Source organism: Polypterus senegalus, chromosome 12 (assembly GCF_016835505.1).
Source record: "Polypterus senegalus isolate Bchr_013 chromosome 12, ASM1683550v1, whole genome shotgun sequence".
Classification (NCBI taxonomy): domain Eukaryota; kingdom Metazoa; phylum Chordata; class Cladistia; order Polypteriformes; family Polypteridae; genus Polypterus; species Polypterus senegalus.
The window spans coordinates 143,827,615-143,839,848 of record NC_053165.1 but is presented as its reverse complement, the minus strand read 5'-3'; the positions used below and the strand labels follow the sequence as shown (position 1 = coordinate 143,839,848).

General features: G+C 40.9%; 1 protein-coding gene across 1 annotated transcript in view; it reads left to right on the top strand.

The window, feature by feature from the left end:
* Positions 1-5,200: 5,200 nt before the first annotated feature.
* LOC120541778 (cholesterol side-chain cleavage enzyme, mitochondrial) overlaps positions 5,201-12,234 on the top strand; it is a 35,950-nt gene continuing 28,916 nt past the window's right edge. Inside the window, exons 1-2 of the mRNA XM_039773703.1 lie at positions 5,201-5,677; positions 7,102-7,257. Coding sequence (XP_039629637.1) covers positions 5,391-5,677; positions 7,102-7,257 — 443 coding nt within the window. The 5' untranslated portion in view covers positions 5,201-5,390. The remainder of the gene's footprint in view (positions 5,678-7,101; positions 7,258-12,234) is intronic.

Genomic DNA, 12,234 nt, shown 5'->3' with positions numbered 1-12,234 from the left:
TTCTTTTAAGCCAGACCTGGGAATGCTTCCAGTGCCACGCCATGTCTTCCAGGAAGCACTTCTGGGCCTTAAAGAAAAAGGGAGGTCTTGCCCCAACAACCTCCTCTATCAGTATGTAGGGACCCCGACATGGCTGCAATTCTGGATTCCATCTTCCAAGCACCCCTGTGGGTTTCTCCACTGCCACCTGGTGTATTGGGGAGGAATAACTCACAATTCCCTGTATCTGTTGATTTATCATTTATATTATACCGGCCAGACACAAAGTTATTTCTCCATGCTGCTGGCCAATTTGTTTGTCAATCCACACTATTTGGGGCTCATCGGGTGCACACACTTTTGTTTCCCCTTGCGGAGATCGAACCTTGGATGTCACTCCCTGAGGCAAAGCCTCAGACATTCCACCACAGCAGCTGGTTCGCTTATTTGACAGTGTAGATCGGAGTATTACACATGTAGGCCCGATCGCAATCTGATATTTGGGTGGTTACCTAACAAGTAATGCACTTTTGTTTCCCTTTTGCATCCCCTTGCATCTGAGGTTCGATCACCGCAAGGGAAAGCAAATATGTGTACACCTGACGGAAAATTCCACTGTCAAGATCACAAAACTGGCATAGATAACAAAAGGAGTATCATTTAAGTTAACGTCCATCTGCCCCTTTTGTTTTCAAATGTGTGTTTAGCGTGGAATTTGCGAATATACGGGCGTCATGACCACTACCCAGCCATTTTGCTACAATGCCAATAAATTAACACTTTTAATCACATGTGGCTTGTATGTTATAAGGTAACCTCCCGTGTCTGCATGTAAACAGGGAAGGTGGAGTTTCTTAAACATCTTTACCCGGGAAGGAGTTTTTCAAAAGCTCCGTTTTCAGGGACCTAAAACGCAGTTTGGTTGAGGACGAAAGGCCAAAATGCATACAAAAAGCTACGTTTTAAAAAGTACCCGGGTATGTGTGGACAGGGTCTTAGGCTGTAAAGTTTATTTGGGAGTTGGGGAGAGGGGGCATGTATTTGACAAGAGTGACTGTGCTTGACTTACATGAGCCTATAAGATGCCCCACCAGCCCCAGTAGGGAGGACATAAACTGCCTAAACAAAGCAACTGGGGGACGAGTTGTCCTCCGTACTGTTCCATTCCAAGTGAATTGCCCAGGAAGGTGTGTATATACCTGGCACCACAGTGGCACAATAAAGAGAAAGGCTTTCAAAGATCTGCCCACTCTCTGCCATGTTACATGTTGCAGCCTGATGAAAGCAGACCAGATGATGACCAGGCTGTGTGGGCTAGTGCAGATGATGTGCTGACCAGGAAGAATCGTAAGCAGCTGTAAGTTTTTACGACACCTGAAACTACACGTCTAACATTATCTGGTTGTATGGTCATGGTTTAAAAGTCGCATTCCATTAGATTGTATGGCTCAAGTTATAATAAAATGTCAGCAGGCATATCACCTGTGCTTCAGAACAGGTCATCAACCTGAAGCTAAGCATGTTCAGGCCCGGCCTGCACTTGGATGGAACACCACCTAGGAAAACTTTGTGTTGCTTCTGGAAGAGATGTTGGTGAGGCCAGCAGGGGGCGCTTATCCTGTGGTGTGTGTCTCAATGCCCCAGTGCAGCTATGGGGGCACCGTGCTGTAAAAATGGCACAATCCTGCGGATGAGAGGTAAGCCGAGGGCCTGACTCTCTGTGCTCATTAAAAATGCTTTGTAAAGAGTAGGGCTTATTCTGATGTCCTGGATAAACTGCCAGTCATGACCTTGCCCATTCTAGCCTTAATCATCCCCTGTCTGTAACTGGTAATCTCTCTCAGCCCTTCATCAACCCAACTAACAGTTAATTTGTGGTGAGTTTACCGCTACAATAATGGTTGCTGTTACATCATCCATGGTGGTGGTTGAGGTGGTTCCCCTCTGTCCAAGCTCTTTGAATAGCAAGAAAAGCGCTATATAAATGTAATCTCTCTATTATAAATGAAAATCTTGAGATGAGACGAGACTATTGTGATTTTTTAAGCCCCACCCTCTTCTCAACCATTTCCGGTTAATGGCAGACCCCCACGGTCCTCTCACCTCTCAGTCGTGTGATTGCTTTTGTCAGACACAGTTCCTGTGCTCTCAGCTCTTTAAAATTTTTACATTTTCCTCACTTTAAGTTCTCAATAAAAGAAGACGTATTATGTCCAAATCTTACTGAACAATTTCATCCCAAATGGTCATCAGCATAAAAAACGAGTACACTGGCAATCCTAGCAGCGAGAAACAAAGTCAGATGAATTAACGTGAAAACTGACGATTGGTTACACGGCAAATTGGTTAAATGCGTATCAATAGACTATAATGAAACAGTTAGTGGTAATCGTGCGTAAGATGAAAATATCAAATTACAATTTCCAGAAGAATAACTGCAACCGTTAACACCATCCGGTCTTCCACCGGCCGAATTACTGGTGAAAGAAGGATGTTTCGTAATGTTATTGCATAATTTATGTCTGAGTAATGGGCTATGCAGTAGGACAAGATTAGTTGTATTCAATTTTTTTTAATTAATTTTATTGTAATCATTCCATACAAATAGATACATTTTTACAAAAAAAAATGGATTGAAAACAAATCGACATCCACCCCTAGTTGTATTCAAAATTGGTCGAACAATTCTGACATGTAAAATTTTAGCAGGTGACAAGAAAGGTAATGTAGGACATCTTCCATGGGTAACGTTAGACACCAAAGGAGATCTTGATATGCCAGTCATATTAAAATGTTTACAGTTTCCCGTTAGAATAGCTTTTGCTATGACAATAAACAAATTACAGGGACAAACATTCAAAAAAGCTTATTTATTAGAGAGAAAGAAACGAAATTCACTTGTGGGGAGTTATACGCTGTGTTGTCACGATGTAAGTCCAAACACGGAATCAAAATTCGATGCGATATTGACAAAAAGTTAATTCCAAATGTTGTTTATACTGACGTTTTACAGTAAAAGTGTAAGTTTAAAAAGTATTTGCGTCTTAATTTCAAAGCCAAACCGAATGATCAATAATAACGCAACGAATACCTCTAACGCAACATGGAACATAATTTTGTTTCAATTTATTACGTTTTTTCTATTTTTTTACTTGCTATAATGTTAAATAGTTTGAATTGTTCATCCGCTTCTCCATACGCAAGTGGCAGAGCTGTGAAGTTGCTAGTGCGTAGCGCCCACACGGGGGTTGATGAGCAAAGCAAGCAGGGGGCAGAGCCCCCTAGTTAATGATTATTATTTTACCTATAATAAATAGTTATAAGTGTAGCTCTTTCTCCTGCTTGTTCTTTCCCTCTCTCTAATTTGCTGAGGTTATAGATAATTAAAGGAAGAGGGGTGGGGGGAGTGCTGAAGTGAACCAGGGGGTCCTGACGTGCTGGCGGTGTTTCAGGTCCCGGTGCTGTGAAGGAGCAGGCATGACCAGCGTTGTGCTCATACGTCTCATATATTATTATAGTTTGAAGATACCAAGTGAATTCTTGCATGAAGCTGTATAATGTTGCTTCGTAGTCACTAGATGGCAGTCAAGTGTCAGCCATAAATGTCCTTTAAGCTGATGAGTCACACAGCAAATGGATCAGAATTTACATTCATTCATTCTTCCAGTTTTTGACCTTCTTACTCCAGCACAGCACAGATGGAAGCAGCACTGGTTCTGAAAGCTGGCTCATCAGAGGGTGTGCACCCTGCTGTCCACTTTTAACCCTAAAATTTTGTTCTCTTAGCTACATTGTACCTGATACAACTAACTTAAACCCAATTTCAACTTTTTTAATAATTTAAATAATGACGCTGGTGGTAATTATGTTAGCTTTTTAATTAATGACATCTTAATAAGGTGCTAAGTGATAATATACGCCAATCAGCCACAAGCTGCCTAGTATTGTTTAGGTCCCCCTTGAGCTGACCTCCTGAGGTGTGGACTCCATTATTCCTCTGAAGGTGTCGTATGTTATTTGGCACCAAGACGTCAGCAGCAGATCCTTTAAGTCCTGACAGCTGCAAGGTGGGACCTCCATGGACCGGACTTGTTTTTCCAGCACATCTCCCAGATGCTTGACCACACTGAGATCTGGGGGAGTTGGAGACCAAGTTAACACCTTGAACTCTTTGTCATGTTCCTTAAACCATACAAGTGAACATTTTTTGCAGTGTGGCTGAGCGCATTATCCTGTCTGCCATCGGGGAGTATCACTGCCATGAAGGGGTGTATGAGGTCGGCACCAATCTTTAGGTAGGGGGTACGTGTCAAAGTAACATCTACATGAATGTCAGGGCCCAAGGTTTCCCAGCAGAATGTTGCACAAAGAATGACATTGCCTCCATTTTCTCCCCATAGTGCATCCTGCTGCCATCTTCTTCTCAGGTAAGCAACACACATGTAGCTGTCTGTCCACATGATCAAAAAGAAAACATGATTCATCAGACCAGGCCACCTTCTCTCACTGGTCCATGGTCCAGATCTGAAATGTCGTGTGCCCACTGTATGGACTGGGGTTAGCTTGGACCCTCTTACCTGTCAGTAGCTACGCTACAAGTTGTGATGCTTTTATTACATTTTCCATAAATTTGTGCCACAGTAGCTCTTCAGGCGGATCGACCAGGTGGACTATCCTTCACTCGCCCCGTGTATTAGTAAGCCTTGGGTGCTGAGGGCCCTGTCATTGTTTCACCAGTTATGTTCCTTGGACCCCTTTTGGTACGTAGTACCCACTGCACACCGGGAACACTCCACCATCTTAGAGATGTTCTGACCCAGTCATCTGGCCATCACAATTTGGTTCTTGTCAAAGTCGCTCAGATTTTTCCACTTGCCCATTTTTCACCTTCAAGATCTGACTGTTTACTTGCTGCCTAACATACCACAGCCCTTGTAATGAGATAGTCGATGTTATCCACTTCACCATGAATGTTGTGGCTGACCAGTGTCATTCATTAATAGAAATTATGAAATTATAAAAAAGGGTCCAAACTAAATCTGAGTTTGCATAATCCTTTCATAAGATTTTTTTTAATGTGGAACCCCAAATGTGGGAAATTCCTCCATTTCATTTAGTTCCTTATTTTTACTTTTTATATATGTCATTCTACAAAGCTGGACATTTATTTATTATTTTTTAAAAAGATTGTTTTGTTTGAGGTCCTCACATGAATGTAAAAGTTAATTTTAAAAAAGTAATTATTAAAAGTAAATTTCCTTTCAGACCACACAACCAGATCTTTTGAGAGATGTGCATAGCAATCCACAGACTTTGGTAGACATCTGCATGATTTGTAGTCCAGTGAATCATCTGCCCAGTAACCTTGAAGGTTTATCAGCATAAAAAGCAAGGCTGTTGTAAAGCAGGCTATGGCAGTCGGGATGATGGCTCTCTCCGGTCTGAAACATGTCCGAGGTCTGATGAGTAAAGGACAGACGGTGCTGCTTACTCCTACGCGCCTCTGCCACAGCGGCCTCGTCTCCGAGCCGTGTCTCACACCACCAGTCTGCAGTGCGGCTGTGCGCAGCTTTAATGAAATCCCAGGCAACTGGAAAAGCAACTTTGGCAACTTGTATCGATTCTGGAAGACAGACGGGTTTAAAAATCTGCACCACATCATGGTGGAGAACTTCAACACTTTTGGACCGATTTACAGGTAAGTGTTCTGTTACCCAAAATACGAATATAATCCGCTCAAGTTGTCTCTAAATGGACTGCTGGTCATGTTTTTTTAATGTGGTTAGTGGGCTCTTTTATGTTACAGAGTGAACAAGTGTGCCACACGGAATGTAAGATTATAAAGCACCAAAGGTATTGTGGCTAACAAAATGAAACAAAATGTTAGACTAAGAAAAAGTACTGCTTTGTTCCTTGGACCTAAAACTCAACCACTAAGGAACTTTAATTGTAATGGAGCACTTCTCTGTTTTTGAGAAAGTCAGTTAGATTTACTGCATGTCTTAATGATTTAGTATTTAACAATGAGAAACATGGAGTCCCCTGGCATTGAGTTATGGCAACTAACCCTCCAAGTGAAAGGAGCACCTCCAGCTCTGAAGAAAATCACCTGCGCCTTTGACGTGATACACCAGCGATCTCAAACTCCGGTCCTGGAGGGCAGCAGTGGCTGAGAGTTTTCATTCTAACCATTTACTTAATTAGTGACCCGTTTTTGCTGCTAATTTAATTATAATTGACTTGCTTTTGAAGACTCAGACCCCTTAATTGTTTCTTTTTCCTTAATTAGCTGTCAAACAATAGTGAGATACAAAATGAGCCAAAACAAGACCAGCAATCTGTGACCATCATACAATATCTGAAAATAAAGAAAGAACTCAGGCATGTTGATCTACTCAGGTCCCTGAAACATTTTATCAGTGCTCTTAGAAAAGAGAAAATCAACAATTTTGGAAAAGTCTGCTATTGCACAATGAGAGCAGCAACAAGCCATGGAATTAAAGAACGGGTTTAATTAACAACAAGACACAGAGCCTAATTAAGCAACTGCTTGAAGTGAAACTGGTTGGAGTTTGAGGCCCTGACTTAGTTGGTCTTCTGTTGGCTCACTCACTTCAAATTTCATTTCTGTTTGGGTGCCGTTTAAGAAAAGAAACAAAGCAATTCAGGGGAACAAATCTTAGAAAAACAAGTCAATTAAAATTGATTCAAAACAAGGTAATTAGCAGCCGAAACAGAGGACTAATTAAGAAAAGGGTTAGAATGAAAACCTGCAGCCACTGTGGCCCTCAAGGACCGGAGTTTGAGAACCCTGCAACAGACTGCTGTCCAAAGCTGCCACAATATGATATTGTTAAGATACGCCAGTTAATTGTTACTAACCATCCCTGTAAGGCACTTCATGAATTCAAAAAAGAAATCAAATATGACTGAAGAAAACTGTCTTTGGTGTGGTCTGTCGTATTTCATTACGAAAACGTAAACCCACTTAATATATCACATCTACTGGGAGGTTCAAACTTGAGCAGAACAGATGGAGGATTATTATTATTATTATTAAATAGACTTGGCCATAGTTGTGTGGATCCTTGTCTGTTTGTAATTTATTTTTTTATTCTTCAGAGAGAAAGTTGGATATTATGAAAGCGTGAACATTATACAGCCTGAGGATGGTGCCATCCTGTTTAAAGCTGAAGGACGTCATCCCAAAAGGCTGAAGGTGGAAGCTTGGACAGCCTACAGAGATTACAGGAATCGCAAATACGGAGTTCTGCTCAAGTAAGCCATTTAACAATAACAAGCAGGAGTTGCGCAGTGGGCAGTGCTGCTACTCTGTGGATCCAGTAGTCGAAATTGAATCTCACATCCAGTTGTTGTCCATATGGGGTTTGCTTGGTTTCTCTGTTTCTGTTTGGATTTTCATCTATTTTTTCCCCCAAGAGCTGCTTATTAGGTTAATAAGTGAATCCAAATGTGTTCCTCTGTGTGTGGTTGGACCTCAACCACCCCCCTCACCCCCTTATGTTCAGCCAGCTGAGACGGGCACATGCCAGTCCTTGTTCAGGTCGGCACACTGGCTCTTTGTAGCAGCATTTGGTTCAGGTCCTTGACCTGCGTATATAGAGTCTCTCATAAGCTCCGGTGCTCCTTCTTGCTTATTCAGGTCTGCTAATGAACAGCATCTTGTAATGCTACCTCTCTGGGGCATCAGGTCCTAATCCAGACTCTTTTCATATGTGGCTACTAGCTGGTGGAACGAGCTGACCATCTCTGTCCAAACTGGTGACTACCTTACTGTGTTTTAAGAAGTGTTTGAAGACACTCATATTCTGTGCAGATCTCTCTAACTGATAATGGCTTTCACAGGTTCTTGTAAGTAATGAAAGATGAGCCAGTCTTGTGTTCTGTTTGGTTTAGAACAGGGGTGTCCAATTCTGATCCTGGAGGGCTGCAGTGACTGCAGATTTTCGTTCATTTCTTAATTAGTGAAAATTTTTTTGCTGCTTAATTGACATGCTATTTAATTGTTTCTTTTTTCCTTAACTCTTTGAGGGCTAATATTTTTTTCAAAAAATAAATCTTTCTGAAAAAGCACACAAAGCAATGATTTCACACATAAATCAACATAAAACGTCTGTTGCTGCATGTTGTGGATGCTGTTAGTGCCTATTCGGCGTCTTGATGGACAACAGGACTGGCTGCCTGGCTGTTTTCATGTGGCAGGTGGGCAACGTTGGAGTAGCAGTGAGACGCAATCTGGTTTGTACATCATTGTCGTAAGTGATGATCCTACCAGGCAAATGTTACCGTAGGCCCATCAGCTACATGATCAGCTCATGCGAGTACCTCACTTTCGTTTTCGATCTTCACCTCCAGATCACTTGCATCAAAATCGGGGTCCATGAAGTCAGAATCCAATTCAGCAATAATACACAAAATGTTTTGCACTGAGTATTTTGGTTCGCGCGTTCGGTTCGGTCTCTCGCCAGGTGTCGATGTCGTATAGGTTGTTTGCTCTTCGCTACTCCTGCATGCACAGGGAATCGAGGTTCAATTAATAAAGCTATCTTTTTCATCCTAGCAAAGAGAATCAAACTTAAACATTTTTTGCACAATTTACAGCTAATTACCGTCTTCTAACCCTGAATTTCGACAAAAGTCGACATTCGCTCTGAAAGAGTTAATTAGCAGCCAAAGAATAATGATGTACAAACCGAGCCAACACATGACCAGCTAACTTGTGTCCATCATATCTGAAAAGAAAGACAAGTGAAAGTCTCAGTAATGTTGATCTGCTCAGGTATTCTTAGAAAAAAAGAAAAAACTCAACAGTTTTGGTAACGTCTGTCTGTAATATACTGAAGCTGAGAGAGGACGTGCAATATTGTTATTTTTTTTAATTGTCTCCTCGAGATAACAGACTAATTTTATCGAGATCTCAAGAAAACAAAGTTCGTTTTCTCGATATCTTGATAAAATTAATCCGTTATCTTGTGGAAACAATTTTAAAAAATAACCATATTGCACGTCCTCTCTCAGCTTTCGTAAGAATGAGAGCACCAACAGGCCATTTAGTTTAATTTAATAGTGAGTTAAGTAACAACAAGACTCGACTTCTGATTAAGAAACGGTTTGAAGTTTGAGGCCCCGACTTCACTGGCCACCTGTTCGCTCACCTCACATTGCATTTCTGTATGGGTGCAATTTAAGAAAAAAAATGAAGCACTTCAGAGGACTGAGCCTTAAATAAACAGTGCAATTAAAACAATGAGGAAAGAAGTCAGTTAAGAGCAGAAACTGATAAGAAAGCCGCAGAAAGGAAAAACCTGCAGCCAGGATGAGACTTGAGCTCTGCACTTGATGGTCAATTTTGTAGCTTGTTCCCAAGCAAGCCCCCAAACTGATGTTTACTAGATTATATCGGCCTGTTTTGTAAGTCACTTTGAATAAAAGCATCTGCTAAGTAAATAAATGGAAATATGAAATACAGTACATGTAATTCCTGCCTAGCATGCAGCTCTGGGTCAGTCCTGAATTGAATGAAGTGAGTCTGAGATTGTTACCTGCGTATGTGATTAGCTTCCACTTTGGACCAAAATTTCTCAAACTAATCTGAAAAATAGATCTGTCTGGCATAAGCAGTAGCTGGTGAAGCGTCTCACACAAGACCGAAGTGGTGGATTTTAGACTGGCAACACTGTTATTAGTAGTCCATCACGTTGGCGAGTAGGCAGCCACACCAGCCACCTCCAGGGGTTGTTTCTGACACGCTAACATGGCTTTTGCTTCTACCTGCGCAGACTTCTGACGCCACCTGTACAGGTTTAACTCTTGCATGCTTTACATGAATGTGAGCTGCAAAACAACACAGGCTATTCCTACTCAGCGACATTGAAAACTCCAGCAGCCTTCTCGGGGCTTGCAGTTAACTGTGATTTGCCAATGTATATGAAAATGAAGATGTTTATCATCGGTAGGCTGGTTACCCCCTTGAGTCAAGGCTTGTTGAGTCACATTGGCTGTGGCTGCCAGTTCAAGGCCCTCCAGCAGAACGTGAGGCCTGATAAGCGAGGCACTCCTAGCCTGAGGTATTAGAAATGAACACGGGGACAAGTCTCCAAATCTGAGCTCTGGTTTTTCAAAACCAATAAATAAGCAATTAAATAAGTCAGAAAAAAAAGCACACAGCCAACATTTCTTAGGTTGGAACAAAGTTTTGCTGAAGCCTACATTAGACAGGAGCTAATCAGATTGAATGTCGCTCTTCCCATATAATTAAAATGTATTTTAAAAGGCAAATGCTGACATTGAATTGGCGAAAGAATTGTCTGTTTTACCTTGCACTTATTTTGCCATTGTTTTACTCCAGATGGACTATGCATTACTACGGTATTTTACAGATCTCTTTCTATGTATCACCTTCATAATTGGTTGGTTTCTTTACATTTTGAATGTTTAGCTTGTATTGTCATTAAGAAAACAAACAGCCTTCTCACACCCTTTCACAACGCATTTTAGAACCCTGCTTAAGCAACTTGAGCATGGGAAAGGTGCTATACAGTGGTACCTCGGTATACGTCCATTTTGGAATAAGTCCAACTTGGTATAAGTCCTGTTTGGACGCGAAAAATATTGCTTGGTATACGACCTTTGTTTGGAATATGACTCGCGTGCTAGAACACCATGTGCTACCCTTGTTTACCTCTCTCGAGACAAAGCCACGACTACCCACGAGCGTCAGTACGCCAGCTGTTAGCATTCAGTAAACAACCTGCGCTATAACTCTATGTTCATTTTCACGTGATTTTGTGTTTTTCCACATAAATTTTAATTGATTGTTGAAAAGTATGAAAGTGCACCAACTAAATCAAACACCCCAGAAATATTATTATCATTGGATACAGAAAAAGCTTTCGACATGATTGAATGGAAATACCTTTTTACTACATTGGAGAAGTTTGGGTTTGGCCCGAACATTTGTGCATGGATTAAATTACTGTATACTAATTCAGAAGCTTCAGTTTGCATCAAAAACATTTTCTCAGACTACTTTAAACTACAGTAGAACGTGGCACTAGACAAGGATCCCCCTTGTCACCGCTGCTGTTTGCGATTGCCATTGAACCACTGGCAATACATTGTCGAAATACTGATCAGATAAAGGGGATTAGCAGAGAAGGACTGGAACAGAAAATCTCATTATATGCAGATGATATGGTACTGTATATATCGGACCCAGAAAATTCTGTGCCTGCAGTCTTAGCAGCACTCACAGAATTTCAAAAGATCTCTGGTCTCAGAATTAATCTGAATAAAAGTGTACTCTTTCCAGTGAATTCTCAAGCATATAATATTAGATTAGATACCCTACCTTTTATCATTGCAGAACAGTTTAAATACCTAGGGGTAAACATCACAAGCAAACATAAAGCTTTATATCAACAAAATTTCGCTGTCTGCAAGGAAAAAATTAAAGAAGACTTGCATAGATGGTCAACCCTTCATCTCACACTAGCTGGAAGAATTAACACTGTTAAGATGAATATTCTTCCTAAACTCCTTTTTATTTCAAAACATTCCAATATACATTAATAAATCATTTTTAGGCAATTAGATTCAACAATAACCTCATTTATTTGGAATTCAAAACATCCACGCATCAAAAGAGCGACCCTACAAAGACAAAAGGCAGAAGGCGGCATGGCTCTACCTAACTTCCAGTTTTATTACTGGGCAGCAAATATACAGGCGATAAGAACCTGGACACAAATAGAAGAACATACACAGGCTTGGACCGCAATAAAAGTAAAATCCTGCAGTACTTCTTTGTATTCCTTGCTCTGCGCTCCAATAAACACACGTTATCGGCAATATACTAATAACCCAATTGTGCTCCACTCACTTAGAATCTGGAACCAATGTAGAAAGCATTTTAAGACGGAGAAGCTTCTATCTGTGGCACCTCTGCAAGAGAACCACCTCTTTCAACCTTCACAAACATATGCAGTTTTTAATATCTGGAAAAAATTTGGAATGAACTTGCTTAGAGAACTTTATATAGAAAATGTCTTTGCATCCTATGAACAATTACATTCCAAATTTAACATTCCAGCTACACATTTCTTTCACTATCTTCAAATCAGAAACTTTGTTAAACAAAACCTTCCAGATTTTCCTCATCTTGCACCCTCATCCATGCTGGAAAAATATTGCTCAATCTCAAGGACTTAGACTCCATCTCTACAATATATAAAA